This window comes from Leptodactylus fuscus, chromosome 11 (assembly GCF_031893055.1).
Source record: "Leptodactylus fuscus isolate aLepFus1 chromosome 11, aLepFus1.hap2, whole genome shotgun sequence".
In the NCBI taxonomy this organism is placed as follows: domain Eukaryota; kingdom Metazoa; phylum Chordata; class Amphibia; order Anura; family Leptodactylidae; genus Leptodactylus; species Leptodactylus fuscus.
In genome coordinates this window covers 77,261,508-77,280,386 of record NC_134275.1, presented here as the reverse complement: position 1 = coordinate 77,280,386, position 18,879 = coordinate 77,261,508, and the positions used below count along the sequence as shown (strand labels likewise).

The 18,879-nt window shown below is 46.1% G+C and overlaps 1 protein-coding gene across 1 annotated transcript in view; it reads left to right on the top strand.

Moving 5' to 3' along the window:
- LOC142184801 (H-2 class II histocompatibility antigen, E-S beta chain-like) overlaps positions 1 to 6,145 on the top strand; it is a 43,987-nt gene extending 37,842 nt beyond the window's left edge. The window contains exons 3-6 of the mRNA XM_075259888.1: positions 2,283 to 2,570; positions 3,592 to 3,705; positions 3,795 to 3,827; positions 5,844 to 6,145. Coding sequence (XP_075115989.1) covers positions 2,283 to 2,570; positions 3,592 to 3,705; positions 3,795 to 3,827; positions 5,844 to 5,860 — 452 coding nt within the window. The 3' untranslated portion in view covers positions 5,861 to 6,145. The remainder of the gene's footprint in view (positions 1 to 2,282; positions 2,571 to 3,591; positions 3,706 to 3,794; positions 3,828 to 5,843) is intronic.
- Positions 6,146 to 18,879: the final 12,734 nt, after the last annotated feature.

Here is an 18,879-nt window from a genome sequence, read left to right as displayed (position 1 = left end):
GTGGGGTTGCAATAGTTGCAAAGTTTGGGAAGAACCTGTGATAGTACCCTACAATTCCCAGAAAAGTTCTCATTTGCTTTTTATTCAAGGTTCGGGGCCAACTTTGAATGGCCTCCACTTTGTTAACCTGGGATGTTTATTATCCCCCTTCCTATTGTGTACCCCAAATACCGAACTTCTTCAAAGCCCAAAGTACACTTTTTGGGGTTAGCAGTTAATCTGGCTGCCCAGAGGGAATCCAGTATAGCTTGGACTTTTGGTAAGTGACTTTCCCAATCAAAACTGAAGATGACAATGTCAACAAGGTATGCTGAAGCGTACCTGCGATGGGGCTTTATGACTATGTCCATCAACCTCTGGAAGGTTACTGGAGCCCCATGTAAACCAAATGGCATAGTCACATATTGGAACAGGCCATCTAGAGTGACAAATGCGATTTTTTTTCCCCTCTGGCCTCTTTAGTAAGTGGCACCTGCCCGTACCCTTTGGTTAAGTTGAGGGTGGAAAAATACCTGGCATGTCCCAACTCACTAAAGTCATCACCTCAGCCTTATCCCATCTCTTCCACCTATCCCTAACCAATGGATCCTTCCCTTCCACCTTCAAACATGCCACTCCTATACTTAAGAAACCGTCCCTTGACCCGTCCTCTCCTGCCAACTATCGTCCTATCTCACTGCTCCCGTTATAAAGGTGCACGCCATCATCAAGACATGAAGCAGTAATTATGGACAAGGACAACCCATAGCTTTCATGGCCTCTTGGTCAATGTTTTGAGTGTTAACAGCCACAGTTTAGAAATGCAGTCAGGCCAAGAGATTGTTTCACCATTTGTTTATGCAGGACCGGTTTTAACATAATATTGTAACATCTTGACAGACCAAACTGTCCACCACAAGTTTGTAAAAAATTACTTTAGCCAAAATAAATCAGTCATGGATCCATGAGGATTTTCACATACCTCCGCGGATGTCACCGAATAGATCTGCCACTATCTCCCTGTATCATGTTTCATTTACTATACTGCTAACACAGTGTGCTTCTTCTAAACTGTCAGATATCATTTTTTTTGCACTCTGGTCCATCACATTATTCCATGCTATACTGCCATTCATGTTGCCACAATTATCACCACTGTCACTACTCAGCCAGATATGTTATGCAGCCTGTTCCATCACATTGTACTATTCCACATTGTTGGTCCTAGGAAAAAATAAACAGAATTGTATTATAAAAGGTTCTTACATTTTGATGTCACATCTGCTTCCACAAAGGGATAATTTTTGGTGTCAGTTTTTGATAATGGTGTGCCACAAATTTTGTGTTCTTATTTTGTAGTTACCACTGCCACATTGTTGGCATAATAACAGCAAAATAAAAATGAAAACCCACCATTGCTTCTTCCAATATCTATGCCATGTTGGTGCAGCATTCTGCTCCCATAAAGGGATAAGCATAATTTTTCAACCAGACATATTGCCACAATTTTGTCTTAAAAATTAAAATCCTGTTCCACATACAAGCCAGGCTATTTTTAGATTAAACCATTGCTCTTTCCAATATAACACCATGTGGAAATAAAAAAAACCACAGAGGCTTTATAGTGAGTGCTTCAACCCTGCCTTTGCTTTGCAGAGACACCCTGCTCAAACTGCTGGTGTGGTGATCTGGGGATCATCACATATGACAATTCCTCACACTTTTTAAGGGGATATCGTCACTCCATAGGGAGAGACCACCAATTAGGTGTGTGGAGTCTTATTAAGCCATGAGCGCTCCACTGTGCAAAGGAACATGGGAAGAATATGCAAATCTAACTTCCATGATGTAATTAGGAAGCCAGTGCCTCAGTCATGCAGTCCAATAGAGGGCGCTCCCTGAGGATGTGCAAGTCTATCTTCCATGATGTAATTAGGAAGACAGAGTCTCAGTCAAACACACCTATAGAGGGCGCTCCCTTTAACATCATGCCGACCTTTTCAGAGGTCTTTGTTTGCAATGATGTTGGGAATTTACCAGGTAGTCTCTCAGCCAAGAACAGCTGTTTCGATGTTCTTGCATCTCATCAGCTTGGAAAATTCTGGATTCTTTGTTTACATTGTATTAATTTTTTATGGTTGTAAAAATATGAAAGTTCAGTAAAAATATAGTTAAAAAATAAATCATACTAAATATTTGAATGTGGATCTGGGTGTTCTACTTTACAGGTTGAGGGGTGTCTTTATTGTGCATATTGGTGATTTCATGAAATTATTTAGTAACTTTATTATAACTTTTACCAGTTGAGCCATCGATCAAAATCTCGTTGATGAATCCTGATGAACATTCACATACAAAGCAGCACATGCTGGTCTGTAATGTATATGGCTTCTACCCGTCTGAGATCGAGGTGAAATGGTACCGGAATGGTGGGGAGGAGACCGAGCAGGTCCAGTTCACAGAACCCTACCATAATGGAGATTGGTCTTACCAGATTCATGTCATGCTGGAGACAGAGATGGAGAAAGGAGACACTTTTACCTGTGAGGTCCATCACAGCAGCCTGAAGACCCCGCACCGAGTAGACTGGCGTAAGAGATCTCTTTGTTATCCTGGTACTGGTATTGCATATGGCGATCAACTTGTCACTGACGGTGCCTGCCATATGAAGAGCTGTTGTCCAAACCAGATAATCCCTTTAACAGATTAGACGAGTGACATTTTTTATGTAGGCATTATCAGTTTTGATCAGAAATAAATGATCGTTGATAGATTTGTTTCATTAATTCCGGGCAGTGGTTGTTACCATTGCTGAAAATTAAAAAGAGTGTCACTATGTAGAAAGTAAATTTAAGAACGATTACAAATAACTGCAGAATGCAACAATGCAGAAAGATAAAGGCAAAAATAAATATACACAAAATATAAATGGTATATGCGAGTGCAGAACCTGGCAAATCGAGGTAATCCACATGCAGGTCTGTGGCTTATCTGCAGCATGTACTGTATAGATTAGAACTTTAGGCCACACGTGGTAAAAACATAATACTGTAGCATATCCCTCAGCAAACCTATCCAGGGCGAAATATGCATTGCAAAGGTTGAAAACAATGTTGATCTCACAGCAAGAAATTGACCTTCTGCAAATTCAAACCCTGTACGGCAAAATGTCCTTCTCATCAGTGTGTGGATGGGATTTGTGTAAATCTCATCCATTACACTAGTACTCTATTTTGCAGCTGTTCTTTCTGTTATAGAAAGAAACTTCTTAAATGCCCTATGAAAACATAATGAACTGCCCCATCTATTTAGTAAGTTTAGAGTAATATGTAATGTGCATTTTAATAATCATTCCGGCTCATTCACTTTGAGCTATATTCACACAACAATGTTGTCCATGCTTTAAAAAAATGTTCACTAACACATTATATGTCACAATTGGGCAACATCAGAACATCAGTACAATAGTTACATATGGTATTACATAGTAAATGGTAACCGTAAGGGAGAGAAAAGCAGACAGTCCCCATTAGAATAGAACTGTAGTCATAGATGTCATCCATTAGATATTACCCTAAGCCGCCATTTTACCTCGTCTGTTTTATTTTCTAGACCCTCAGTCATCAGATGCAGCAAAAAACAAGATGGCGACCGGTATTGTAGGATTTGTGTTAGGAATTGTATTTTTTTTCGTTGGCCTTGTCATCTACATGAGAGGAAGAAAAGGTAATACAAATTATTACAAAACTACATTATAATATCTAATAGGAAGAAAGGCTATAATGGCTAATTCCATATTCTTTTTTTGCTTTTAGTGCAAACTTCATTCCACGGACCACAGAATGAACGTAAGGGTTTTTTTTTACTTAATTTTTAATATTTATAAACTACAAAGGCCTTATTTCTACATTATTACATGGAAGAAGAGTGGAAATGCTGTACTCTGTGTGTAATACCTGTTTCTGAGTATATTGACATGTCCTAGAAGCAGGGCAGTTTAACACATAGGTGGGACTAGTACAATGGCTGCATAAGTGGGCTCCCCTCATCACCACCCGCTACTAGACGCATCTGAAAGCCGCCAAAAACTTGGCATTTATATGGTGACATTCAGTAGTTGATAATGTCTTATCTGACTGATGGAACTTTTCCGCCTGTCAGAAATGTTTTATATGTTCATCTCTAGTAATAATCATTATTGCTATTATTTATCATGTAATGGATAACACTAGAGAGGCAGTTGAGGTATTTTACTGTATAAATATCAGGTAAGGACAGCGATAAAGGTAAACTTTATTGATGGCTTTGTGTATGTGTTGTTTAAGTGTTTGGTGCAATTCTTTTGGCACTGCAACCTTGGCAATGGTAAATGTCTGGGTCACAGCGCCAATAAACTTCCTGATTATGTAATGTTCAGAGAAGTATTAGGGTAAGTTCACAAGTGGGTTTTTGGTCAGGATTTTGAGGCCATATTCACCTCAAAACCCTGACCAAAAAGACGGCTGCCATTGAAATCAACGGGAGCCGCTAAGCAACTTTTTCCGGGAGCCAGCTTGTGCCGGCTTCCAGAAAAAGAAGCGACATGCTCATTCTTCAGGCCAATACGCATCATGATTCAGCCTGAAGACACTCCCTCCTCCAGACTAGACCCATTCATTTGGACCTAATCCAGAGCGGAGTGCGCGACTGGATGCCAGTACAGTGCACCGGCTTTCAGTCGCGGCGACCTGGCTTTTGGATCAGAACCTCAAGAGACCTCCAACTCAGGTTCAAATCCAAAAAACTACATGTGAACTTACCCTTAGGGTGCATTCACAATACTGATACGCTGCCTGATTCTGAACGTTAAAACACGTTCAGAATAAGCAGCGTATAAAGCAGTTCCATTCCACTATATAGCAGTTCCACTATATCCATCAGATATAGTCTATAGTATTATTATTATTATTATTATTATTATTACAGCCTGGTCTATTCCTTACATGGTTCAAAATGCAAAACAATAGAGTAATACAGCCCACTCATGATAATCCTGGAAATACACTGACACCGTTCCTCTGAGACTCCCTGGTACAGGGGTAGGAAACCTCCTCGGCTTGAGGCGTTGGTAGAAGCAATAATAGGAAAAATCCAGCAACTGTTCACTAAGATGAATTTAAATATAACTTTTAATTAAATGCACATATTATGAAAAAACATTAAAAACATTCAGGGGGGAAAAAAAGAACGTGTCCACTTAGTCATGGCATGTTCATGCGTCTTCCTTCTGCATGCATGTGTCATACATTTCTTGCCTCTGGCGAAATCATATTTGATATGAGAAACATATCAATTAGAGATGAGCGAGTACTGTTGGGATCAGCCGATCCGAACAGCACGCTCCATAGAAATGAATGGATGCACCTGGTACTTCCTTCTCCTTTTGTATATGTTTGTCACCTATTTAGATATGGTTTGTGTGTGTGTGTGTTTTTTGGATCTCGTAGGGATTGGTACATTGTGGGTTAATGTCATTTTAGTTTCATTCTGTACAGGTGGTCTTATGTCTAGGGAGAGCTTTATAAAGTAGAGAAAAATCAGTATCTCCAGGTTATGACTAAGAGGACAAATTCCTCAAAACGTGTAAGCCAGGACTCCTGTCTTACATGGGTTTTTCCCCCCTGTATGTTTTTAATGTTTTTTCATAATATGTGCATTTTATTAAAAGTTATGTTTTAATTCATCTGAGCTAATGGTTGCTGAATTTTTCCTATTGTTGCTTATTCCTAACATGTGACTAAATCACTTTCTCATCGCTAATTTGTCATTTCATCATTACCATAGACACAGAAGGATTAATAAACTGTTTTATGTTCCTTTTACAGGATTTTTGTCGCAGTAATCCGGATCCTTCCTGTGTTATTCTTTCAGCTTCTAAGTGTCCACCTTCTAATACATAAAGGAGAAGTTATCGTCCGCCCAGCCCTCGCCTATCACTAATGTGTATGGAGCTATATATACGCTGTGTAATAATACTGTACTATAACGTGTGCAGGTTACGTCTGGTTCTTGCTTATCTGATTGGGGGATTGGTGTAATATTCTCTTATAAGCTCCAGGTGTTTGTGGGGTTTAGTAACTGAAGAAAAGCAAAGGAAAGTCCAGACACTGAATGTCCCAAGTGTATAAGTCACAATGTAAAAAAACCTTGTGATCTGATGTTCAGCCCCAGATATTATTATGCATGTCCGGTGCAAAACAATTATCCAAAGCTCGATGTAACTGTACAGGGTAAGGCTGGTTTCCCATTGGTACCATGACGGCTACAATATGGACATTAGGCCTAATACTGAACTTAAAATATTGCCTTATTATGAATAGAGATGAGTGAACACTATTCGGAACAGCCGTTCTGAATAGCACGCTCCCATAGAAATGATTGGACGTAGCCGGCACGCGGGGGGTTAAGCGACCGGCCGCTGGCAAAGTGTGCCATTTCTATGGGAGCGTGCTATTCAGAACGGCTGTTCCGAATAGTGTTCACTCATCTCTAATTATGAACAGCTTTAGTCCTCATTCACACAGCAGTTCGCTGCTCAGTATTTTGTGTAAGTATTTGTAACCTAAAAGCAAAAAAATACAGAAGACGTACAAATCATTCCATTATATTCTCTCTCTCTCTCTGTGTCCCTCTCCTGGTTTTGGCTTACAAATATCAAGCACAATATACAAGTGTGAATGAGGCCTTATAACATTAGACCAAGATACCCTTCCTTCCAGCAACAGTATGTCACTTGGAGGCAGGGACTCCCCGTATTATAGATAACTATGAACCACCTACCCCACCCCACCTCCCCATATAGCGGTCACCAACTAAGAGGAAGATGAGACTCCATGGACTGTTATACCCCAAACCATCGCCCCACCCCACCCCCCCATATAGCAGCCACCAACTAAGAGGAAGATGAGACTCCATGGACTGTTATACCCCTCCTGCCCCACCCCACCTCCCCATATAGTGGTCACCATCAAAGAGGAAGTTGAGACTCCATGGACTGTTATACCCCAAATCAGCCCCACCCCAACCCCTTACCCCATACTCTCCCCCTCGACTCCAACTCCCCCCCCCCCACTTTACTAGCTTTGGCAATGCCAAATATCCATTCGGATGTGCCAATAAAGCCTATTTGATTTGATTTGATGTTAGGAGTCTCGCTCCCAGCATGAAGATCAGGCTGGTAAATCCGGCTAACACATGGACTGAGTTTCCTGAGTGACACTTGGTTATGCGAATCCAGCCTAAGAGGCATTAAAGGCTTAGTCCACAGATATTTGCCGTGTGCCGGAGCCCTAGAACTTAAGAAAGACACCCCCCTTAGACCTCTATAAATTTCCAAAAACAGATTAATGGGACATGTTATTTAACTGAATCTATAAAGATCTGTAAGATAAATCTATAAAGCTATATGTTGACACACGTAGCAGACCGCAGCAAGAATCGTGGTTCTTCCCACAGAACTTCTCGCAGAAGATCCGCAGAGTTTCCTCTGCAGACTTTCTGCTACAGTTATAATTCTAGAGAAACCGCCGGTGTTTCCATAGGTATAATTGACGGGCTGCAATTTCCAAAACCACTGCTTTTTTGTTGCAGATTTTGCTGCATTTTTTTGAAGTTAGGAATGAGTTGGACAGAAGGGCGTAGTATAAGAACTAACTTTATATTTCCTATTCCTTTTGTAGTCACTCCTGGGTTTGATTAAAAACAAATTTGCAATAGAATTTGCAATAAAAAAAACCCATTTTTTTTTGTAATGTGGGGCCCTGGCTTAAGGCTAATGCCCCACATAGCAAGATGTAGCCAAAAAGCGGTGCACACATAAAGTTTGCGGAGTTTTCCTCTGAGGACTTTCTGCTTCCATTATACCTATACTGATTCTTCCAGCATTTCCTCAGGTATAATTAGATATAATTGGCTGCTATTTGCAAAAATGCAACGTTTTTTTTTAATTTTCAGCATATCCGCTGTGGATATTTTTCTGCAATGTGTGGATGAAATTAGCCAGAATCCCTTCCACTTTGCAGGTACTGTAAAATGCTATGGAGTTTCCACCACGTGGGGCCCCAGCCTAATGGAGTTTTCTCAAAGCAACAACTGCTGTGCGCTGTCCATATCTCCCATTAGGTGTCACATTTGTTGCATTTTTTCCATTTATTAACTTCAGTTGTAGAAACTTTTCTTCATTTCCTTTGTACCTAGTGTGTGGCTGCGTCTCATAGAGAAATTATTTCAGCCATTATACAGGATATTCACTCTCTGACATTGTACTGATTTTGCTTTGCACATGTTGGACTTTCTTCGTGCACATCCGCCAGGTGATTTTCAGCTTCTTTTATGTGACTTGACAATAGATTGAAGGGCTTTACCATAAATATTAGGCTGTTTCATTAAATGATTGTGAATATAACATGCAGAGTAAAATAAACCTGGTCTCTAAACAGTAACGTTGTCTTTTGTCTTCTTCCAGTTATTGTATATTTTTACACTTTGCATGTCTATTGCATTGCAGGGGTTTATATAAAGAGAATCTATATAAGGATATCAGTGTGGTACCCCAATGAAGGTATACCAGTGTATACACGTACCACCACTAAACAGCCCAACACTTTCTGGTTTTGTGCAGTCATATGGTGAATCACATGATCCCTCTTAGTCAGTGACCAATCCTGACAAGGATCATGTACTGACGTGGAGTCACACTGTATACATAACCCTTGTCAAAGCTGTGATGTGTGTATTGTGCACTGGTGCACAGAACTGTACACAACAAGGACAGATGTATTATAACTGGTGCATAGTACGAGCCGTGTGTCCGTATCCAACCCCAGAGCAGCACGCAGGGTATAAACCAGGGCAGGTCAGATGTGACATTGTCTTCCATCACTTTTGTAAACGCAAAGCAGCAAAGATTGTTCCATTTTTTGCACTTATTCTGACTCCAAATCACATCACAATTGTATGGAGGTCAGTGATTGTCATTAAAGAGGACCTTTCACCTATTTGGGCACAGGCAGTATCCCCTGCACACACTATTATGTCCCATAGTGGCCCCTGCACACACTATTATGTCCCATAGTGACCCCTGCACACAGTATTATCCCCCATAGTGGCCCCTGCACACACTATTATGTCCCATAGTGGCCCCTGCACACACTATTATGTCCCATAGTGGCCCCTGCACACACTATTATGTCCCATAGTGACCCCTGCACACAGTATTATACCCCATAGTGGCCCCTGCACACAGTATTATGTCCCTTAGTGGCCACTGCACACAGTATTATGTCCCATAGTGGCCCCTGCACACAGTATTATACCCCATAGTGGCCCCTGCACACAGTATTATGTCCTATAGTGGCCCCTGCACACAGTATTATGTCCCTTAGTGGCCACTGCACACAGTATTATGTCCCATAGTGGCCCCTGCACACAGTATTATACCCCATAGTGGCCCCTGCACACACTATTATGTCCCATAGTGGCCCCTGCACACAGTATTATACCCCATAGTGGCCCCTGCACACAGTATTATACCCCATAGTGGCCCCTGCACACAGTATTATGTCCCTTAGTGGCCACTGCACACAGTATTATACCCCATAGTGGCCCCTGCACACAGTATTATGTCCCATAGTGGCCCCTGCACACAGTATTATGTCCCATAGTGGCCCCTGCACACAGTATTATGTCCCATAGTGGCCCCTCCACACAGTATTATGTCCATAGTGACCCCTGCATATAGTATTATGTCCCATAGTGGCCCCTGCACACAGTATTATGTCCCATAGTGGCCCCTGCACACAGTATTATCCCCCATAGTGGCCCCTGCACACAGTATTATGTCCCATAGTGGCCCCCGCATACAGTATTATGTCCATAGTGACCCTACACACAGTATTATGTCCCATAGTGGCCCCTGCACACAGCATTATGCCCCATAGTGGCCCCTGCACACAGTATTATGTCCCATAGTGTCCCCTGTACACAGTATTATGTCCCATAGTGGCCCCTGCACACAGTATTATGTGCTATAGTGGCCCCTGCACACAGTATTATGTCCCATAGTGGCCCCTGCACACAGTATTATGTCCCATAGTGGTCCCTGCACACAGTATTATGTCCCATAGTGGTCCCTGCACACAGTATTATCCCCCATAGTGGCCCCTGCACACAGTATTATCCCCCATAGTGGCCCCTGCACACAGTATTATGTCCCATAGTGGCCCCTGCACACAGTATTATGTCCCATAGTGGTCCCTGCACACAGTATTATCCCCCATAGTGGCCCCTGCACACAGTATTATCCCCCATAGTGGCCCCTGCACACAGTATTATGTCCCATAGTGGCCCCTGCACACAGTATTATGTCCCATAGTGGCCCCTGTGTCACGGGGTGACTAATGCTATACAGTCTCAGAACACTTCTCACTGACAAGTGTGTGATGTGATAATAGCAGTGGTAAAAGGAGATGTTTCTGTAATGAAAAATTCTATTGTAGTAATTCTTTTTGACCACAAGATGCCGCTGTGTTAGGTAAAGGAAAAACCAGGAAGTGACGAGTTCAGGAAGTGGACTGCAGTAGTGGGGGAGAAGAAGCTGGCTGTGAGCAGTGAGAGATCTGAGGGACAATCCATTGCCATCCGCTGCCCTGCAACGCTTGTTTCAGGCCAGGGCCAGCTCTGGAGAAGCCCGAACCTGTTGCTGGTTCCCATGTCAGGAGAGTTGGAGACGATTGCTGTGCAGACGCCGCGGAGCGGATGACAAGAAGGACCAGCCCTTGTGACACCGTGTTCCAGTTGCCTGGAGGCAAAGAAATTCCTGTTTCCTTCGGAAAGTCCATCTGACTGTTCGCCCCCTTGCTAACCCGGGTAAGCGGAGCTCCGATTCACCTTTCATAAGGGTGAATAGTGTATACACGCAGTAAATAGTTTTTTTTTTTTTTTTGGCGCCAAAAACCTAGCATAGACTGGTTCCGGCCATTTTGCTTTAAAGCGAGTTCTATCTAAACGGAGATACAGCACGTGTTGTCCTGCTATTCAAAAGAGACACTATATCCTGGATTATAGTACCAGAAGTACATCATAAGAGGAGTTATTTGTTTCACTAAGACTTGTGCAGCTAAGCACCAACTTCTGATAAAACAAAACCGGTTGCTGAAGTCCTCCCTGCAGGGTTGGGGTAGTGTGTTGAAATGTGGATATTGGGGAGTGGGTAAGTTAAATAGTAAACTGTGATATTGTTAACCCCAGTGTGACACCGCAGGTGATCTTCCTCTGCATACTTACATTGTTTTGTTAGCTTGGTATTAATAGGTAAATTGCAGCTGCTATATATATGTAGCCGCTAGTTAAAGGCATAGTTCACTAGTTCTGACATATTAGGTCACGGTGCAGTGTCACTCAGGGGTCTCAGCCCTCGGCTGAGTGTCTTGTAATTATTGATTTCATCAGGCCTGTTAGCCTGGAGTTCACCCCAAAAGGGTATAGAGTAAAATTTATATTTCTTACTTCGTGTCTGGTGTGGTTGTGCCTGTCCGTGGAACCGCTGTATCCTAAAAGTTCCTGCAAGAGCCCCGGTAGCCAGTCGGCTGCCGTGTCTTTCCCTTCCTCCTCCCCCCTTACATTTTTGGCGTAGTCGGCAGGATACGGTGCCACCATGGACATGGACAACGCATCTGGGGACGCGCCCTTGGTGGACGCGGACCGTGTGCCTAATGGCGGGGTGGCTGTAGGTGCTGTCCTCCCGCCTGTTGCACCTACCCTTGCACCGACAGCCCCAGTCAGGTGTTTACCAGCAGGTGCCATCTTAAACCAACTGACTAAATTTGACGGACATAACATGTTGCTGACCGATTGGACTGAACGACTGAGGAGTGCGATTAAACTGTGTAATCTAGCCCCCGAACTCCAACCGGAGGTAGCGATAAATGCTCTGGAAGGGAATGCCCGACGGACAATCACATTACTGCCAGAGTCCCAGAGGAGTACGGTGACAGACATAGTAAACAGGTTGGAGAAGGTTTACGGGAACCGTGCCCCGTCAGTTGATTTACTTGCCCGGTTTGTTAATCGGAGACAGAGGGAGGGGGAGACCGTCCCTGAGTATGCTAATGAACTACAGGGGTTGTTAGCTGATGTCCGGAGGGCCGAATCCCACGCCCAGCGTGCCCCTGAGGAAGATGACGAGCTGTTGAGGGACTATTTTATTCGGGGATTATGTTTGAGTACGGTGAGGCGGGAACTACAGAACCGCGTGCTGGCGGACAAGACCCTGACCTTTGTCCAGATTCTGGAGGAGACCATCGCCAGGACTCAAATGGAGGAGCCAGAGGTGGGTCAGGTCGCCATGCAGAGAGCTGGAAGGGTGATGACCAATGCTGTAGGGGGTGAGACAGAGGCCCAGATGAGAGAAATGCAGCGTACTATAGATGCGCTAACCCAACAATTGAGCCAGGTGCAGAGTAGGGTACAGACTCCTGCTGCTGGGAACCCGTTACCAACTCCCTCAGACGGGCCCCCATGTCAATGCTCAGCAAGACCCCCCATGTGGCAAACAGAGGAACCACAGGGAAGGCCATCTCCATCACGGCCGTGGTATCGCTCTCCTCCTGACCCCCAACTGCGACAAAGGCCACCACCTCGGGAGTGGGACTATAGCAATGTTCAATGTTGGCAATGTCAAGAGTTCGGGCATATCTCAAGGAACTGCCCAGGACCGAGAAGGGCCAGGCCAAGCAACTCACCGCCGTTAAACGGGAGACCTCCGCGGTAAGAGGGCGCACTGCGGGGGTATCAGGGGGCCCAAGTCCTCCAAAAAGCCCACATGATTTGATCGCAAAAAGCCCCGTGCTGGAAGTGAGTTTTGAGGGAAAGAAGGTCCCCTGCCTAGTGGATACGGGTTCTGAAGTGACAACAATGCCCTTAGACTATTTTGAACGGCATCATGGCCACCTTATGCGACCAAACACCGGAATGGTTATCCGACTGAGAGCGGCAGATAATGGAACTATCCCTGTACATGGAGTAGTCTGGATGCGGCTCCGGGCCTGTGGCCAAGAATTAGGAGCCAAGGGAGTTATCCTTGTCAAGTCTACCTACTTGCCGGAGGTCCCGGTGATTCTAGGCATGAATGTGTTGCGAGACCTGAACCACGTGCTTTTCACCAAGAAAGGACCGGAGTACTGGAAGCGGACTTCCGTACATAGGCCAACACAGCAAGTTTTCCGTCAAATTGTCCAGACTAGCCGAATCCAGAAGGGACTCCCTGAAAACCGCCGGCTGGGGGCGGTGTATACCCCGAATGGTGCGCCCGTAAAAATACCTCCCCGGCAGGAACGGACGTTGATGTTGCCCGTGGGGACCAATCTGAATGTGGACGGATTGGATGTCGAGCTGGAACCAGTAGAGCGGTGTGAAGAGATAACTGGTGTGATGTTTGGGCGAGTGGTGGCCACAGTCCGAAACGGGCGAGTGCCGGTGCGGTGCGTGAATCTACAGGATCACGAAGTGACCCTACCAAGGAGAGTCAAGGTCGCCAGAGTCTTCCTACACCAGGGTGAGACAGCCCGGAGAAGACCCTTTACTCTTAGGGAAGAGAGAGGGGACATTTGGACCTTGGCGGTGCAGATGGATCAACCTGAAAAATCCACGCCCGAGTGGAATGGGAGGAAGATCCTGGAAATGATGGGAATAAACCGGCCCTCTTTGAGTCCAGACCAAGTACGGCTAGTGGAAGAGACCCTATGGGAGTTCCAAGCTGCATTTTCTAGGCATGACGAAGACTTTGGCTGTACGTCTGCTATCGAGCACCGAATACCGACCGGGAACACGGCCCCAATCCGTGAAAGGTATCGACAGATCCCACCAAACATGTACCAAGAAGTGAAGGAGATGTTACATCAAATGTTGGATAATGGCGTGGTACAACCAAGTCAGAGTCCGTGGGCTGCCCCGGTGGTGCTGGTCCGAAAAAAAGACGGCACCTTACGCTTCTGTGTCGACTACCGGAAGCTGAACGCAAAGACAGTGAGAGACTCTTATCCCTTGCCGCGGATCGAGGAATCCTTATCCGCATTGGGAAAGGCGAAATACTTCTCATCCCTAGACCTGGCGAGCGGATACTGGCAAGTGCCAATGGCAGCAGAAGACAGACAGAAAACAGCGTTCATCTTGCCGATGGGCTTGTATGAGTTCAGAAGGATGCCCTTTGGATTGTCCAATGCCCCCGGCACGTTCCAAAGACTCATGGAGTATTGTCTTGGTGACCTAAACTTTGAGTCAGTGCTCATCTATCTGGACGATATTGTGGTCTTCGGATCGTCCTTCGAACAACATCTTCAGAGGCTGAGACAAGTCCTGAAGCGCCTGATGGAGCATGGGCTCAAGGTCAAGCCCAAGAAGTGCCAGCTGTTCCAGACACAGATTGAGTACCTGGGGCATATTGTCTCTGCTGAGGGGGTGCAACCGGCAAGCAGCAAGGTGGAAGCGGTACAACGCTGGCCTGTCCCAAGAACCCTCAGGGAACTTCGCGCATTCTTGGGCCTAGCTGGATATTACCGGCGCTTCATAAGAAATTTTTCAAAGAAGGCAGGACCGCTGAACGAATTGCTGAGGGGGACCTCCCGGGGGCCAAAGAACCAGCCCATTCCATGGGGAGAGAAACAACAACAGGCGTTCGAGGAGTTGAAGGAAGCCCTGACGAGTGCACCAATACTCGCCTATGCGCAGTTTGACAAGCCCTTCATGTTATACACAGATGGGAGTCTCCATGGCCTAGGTGCGGTGCTCGCCCAAGAACAAGATGGCCGTGAGAGGGTCATAGCCTATGGAAGCCGGTCTCTGAGGGAGACAGAGAGGAACTTTGACAACTATAGTTCATTCAAGCTGGAACTACTGGCCCTAGTGTGGGCCATGACGGAGAAATTCTCAGAATACTTGACAGGAGCGGAAGTGACTGTTATGACCGACAACAATCCCTTGGCGCACCTAGACAATGCAAAGTTGGGTGCTTTGGAGCAGCGATGGATGGCCAGGTTGTCCAGGTACAAGTACAAGATCAAGTACCGATCCGGTAGAGAAAATGCAAATGCGGATGCCCTGTCTCGAGTGACGCCGGATGACTCCGGACGAGATAAGGATGGAGAGTTGGAAGACTCAGAGGTTCCCCACTTGGGTAGAATACCCTTGTTTGTGATACTGGCACGGACAAGTGGGGTGGTGACAGACCGACCAGTGTTGCTTGGGAAAACCCATGGAGATTGGGTATATGCTCAGAATGATGATGTGACCCTAAGAAAGATCAAGCAGTGGGTGATGGCAAAGGAGTGGCCTACCCCGATGGAGCGCAAACGCTTGCCACCTATGGGGGCAAGAGTAATGCAACAGTGGGATAGACTGAAGTGTGAGAATGGGTTACTGTACCGTAAAGTATATTTAGAGACTGAGTTGGAGGTGAGATGGCAACTAGTAATACCAAGTACCAGTGCCAGGGAAGTTGCCCGTGAGGCTCATGTGAGAGGGGCCCACTTTGGTCCTGATAAAACGTTCAAGTGGCTCCAGCGATTTGTCTATTGTCCTGGTCTTGAGCAGACAGTGCAGGACGTGTGCCAAGCCTGCAGGGCCTGTGAGCTCGCTAAACCCCCAGAACAAAGGGCCCCCACTCAGACGATTAGGACCACTGCGCCGTTGGAGGTGCTGATGATTGATTATGTCCTGATAGGACACTCCAACAGCGGACATCAGTACTGTTTGGTAATGACCGATCACTTTACCAAGTTTGCAGTAGCAGTAGCTACGAAAGATCAGACTGCCGAATCTGCCGCCAGGGCTGTGTGTAAGCACTTCATCCAAGTGTATGGGTGCCCCACTCGTATTCACTCAGATCAGGGGGCATGTTTTCAGGGGCGGCTCATGTCGGAGTTGTATCGGGTGTATGGTATCCACAGATCCCGGACGACTCCTTATCACCCAGAGGGGAATGGGGCCTGTGAGCGATTCAATCGCACCCTCCTTCAGATGTTGCGAACGTTGGAGAAAGATCAAAAAGCTCGGTGGCCAGAGAGCTTAGCTGAGTTGCTCTGGGCCTATAATAATCGGGTCCATAGTACCACCGGCTACACGCCATACCTGATGCTGTTTGGGCATCCCGGACGGGAGATTGAAGAATTGAACTTGACAAATCCTGAGAGAGAGGGCGCTCGCTCGCCCGATGACTGGGTAGAACTACACCGTCGAAAACTGCAGACCATACACCGATTGGTGATTGACAAAACCCGACTGTCCAGTCACCCAGACAAGACCCCGGTTCAACATGAACCCTTCCAACCTGGGGACAGGGTGTTAGTAAGGGCCAAGAGACCCTCGGGAAAGTTGGATGATCGGTGGGAGGCAATGCCATATCGAGTAAAACGAAGGGTCATCCCTGACGGACCAGTGTATGAGATAGAGCCTGAAAGGGGTGAAGGAGTTACCCGGACTCTTCACCGTAATATGCTCAGACCTTGTAATTCAGAGACTCCCACAACGGAGACTGAGGTGCATCGGTTGAATCCGACAGCCCCAACCTTCACACCTGCTGCACAGATTGATCCCGATGAGTGGTGGGATGTACCAGTTCCCATGTCTGAAACGGTTCCAGCCGTGGTGATCTTACCTCCACGGGAGGGGACGACACTAATGGCTGCTCCTGTACAGGAACCTGAGCCGACCTGTGGGAATGAAGTGACTGATGCCCTGACTTTACGCAGAACGCCAAGGTCTAATGCTGGGGTTCCCCCACAGCGATACGCCCAGGATGAGTTTGTCTGGGGAGGTCTGTCGAGGACGCCGACCTCTAGTGGGGTGGTGTGTCACGGGGTGACTAATGCTATACAGTCTCAGAACACTTCTCACTGACAAGTGTGTGATGTGATAATAGCAGTGGTAAAAGGAGATGTTTCTGTAATGAAAAATTCTATTGTAGTAATTCTTTTTGACCACAAGATGCCGCTGTGTTAGGTAAAGGAAAAACCAGGAAGTGACGAGTTCAGGAAGTGGACTGCAGTAGTGGGGGAGAAGAAGCTGGCTGTGAGCAGTGAGAGATCTGAGGGACAATCCATTGCCATCCGCTGCCCTGCAACGCTTGTTTCAGGCCAGGGCCAGCTCTGGAGAAGCCCGAACCTGTTGCTGGTTCCCATGTCAGGAGAGTTGGAGACGATTGCTGTGCAGACGCCGCGGAGCGGATGACAAGAAGGACCAGCCCTTGTGACACCGTGTTCCAGTTGCCTGGAGGCAAAGAAATTCCTGTTTCCTTCGGAAAGTCCATCTGACTGTTCGCCCCCTTGCTAACCCGGGTAAGCGGAGCTCCGATTCACCTTTCATAAGGGTGAATAGTGTATACACGCAGTAAATAGTTTTTTTTTTTTTTTTTTTGGCGCCAAAAACCTAGCATAGACTGGTTCCGGCCATTTTGCTTTAAAGCGAGTTCTATCTAAACGGAGATACAGCACGTGTTGTCCTGCTATTCAAAAGAGACACTATATCCTGGATTATAGTACCAGAAGTATGTCATAAGAGGAGTTATTTGTTTCACTAAGACTTGTGCAGCTAAGCACCAACTTCTGATAAAACAAAACCGGTTGCTGAAGTCCTCCCTGCAGGGTTGGGGTAGTGTGTTGAAATGTGGATATTGGGGAGTGGGTAAGTTAAATAGTAAACTGTGATATTGTTAACCCCAGTGTGACACCGCAGGTGATCTTCCTCTGCACACTTACATTGTTTTGTTAGCTTGGTATTAATAGGTAAATTGCAGCTGCTATATATATGTAGCCGCTAGTTAAAGGCATAGTTCACTAGTTCTGACATATTAGGTCACGGTGCAGTGTCACTCAGGGGTCTCAGCCCTCGGCTGAGTGTCTTGTAATTATTGATTTCATCAGGCCTGTTAGCCTGGAGTTCACCCCAAAAGGGTATAGAGTAAAATTTATATTTCTTACTTCGTGTCTGGTGTGGTTGTGCCTGTCCGTGGAACCGCTGTATCCTAAAAGTTCCTGCAAGAGCCCCGGTAGCCAGTCGGCTGCCGTGTCTTTCCCTTCCTCCTCCCCCCTTACACCTGCACACAGTATTATGTCCCATAGTGGTCCCTGCACACAGTATTATGTCCCATAGTGGTCCCTGCACACAGTATTATCCCCCATAGTGGCCCCTGCACACAGTATTATCCCCCATAGTGGCCCCTGCACACAGTATTATCCCCCATAGTGGCCCCTGCACCCAGTATTATGTGCTATAGTGGCCCCTGCACACAGTATTATGTCCCATAGTGGCCCCTGCACACAGTATTATGTCCCATAGTGGTCCCTGCACACAGTATTATGTCCCATAGTGGTCCCTGCACACAGTATTATCCCCCATAGTGGCCCCTACACACAGTATTATCCCCCATAGTGGCCCCTGCACACAGTATTATGTCCCATAGTGGTCCCTGCACACAGTATTATGTCCCATAGTGGTCCCTGCACACAGTATTATCCCCCATAGTGGCCCCTGCACACAGTATTATCCCCCATAGTGGCCCCTGCACACAGTATTATGTCCCATAGTGGCCCCTGCACACAGTATTATGTCCCATAGTGGCCCCTGCACACAGTATTATGCCCCATAGTGGCCCCTGCACACAGTATTATGTCCCATAGTGGCCCCTGCACACAGTATTATGCCCCATAGTGGCCCCTGCACACAGTATTATGTCCCATAGTGGCCCCTGCACACAGTATTATCCCCCATAGTGACCCCTGCACACAGTATTATGTCCCATAGTGGCCCCTGCACACAGTATTATGTCCCATAGTGGCCCCTGCACACAGTATTATCCCCCATAGTGGCCCA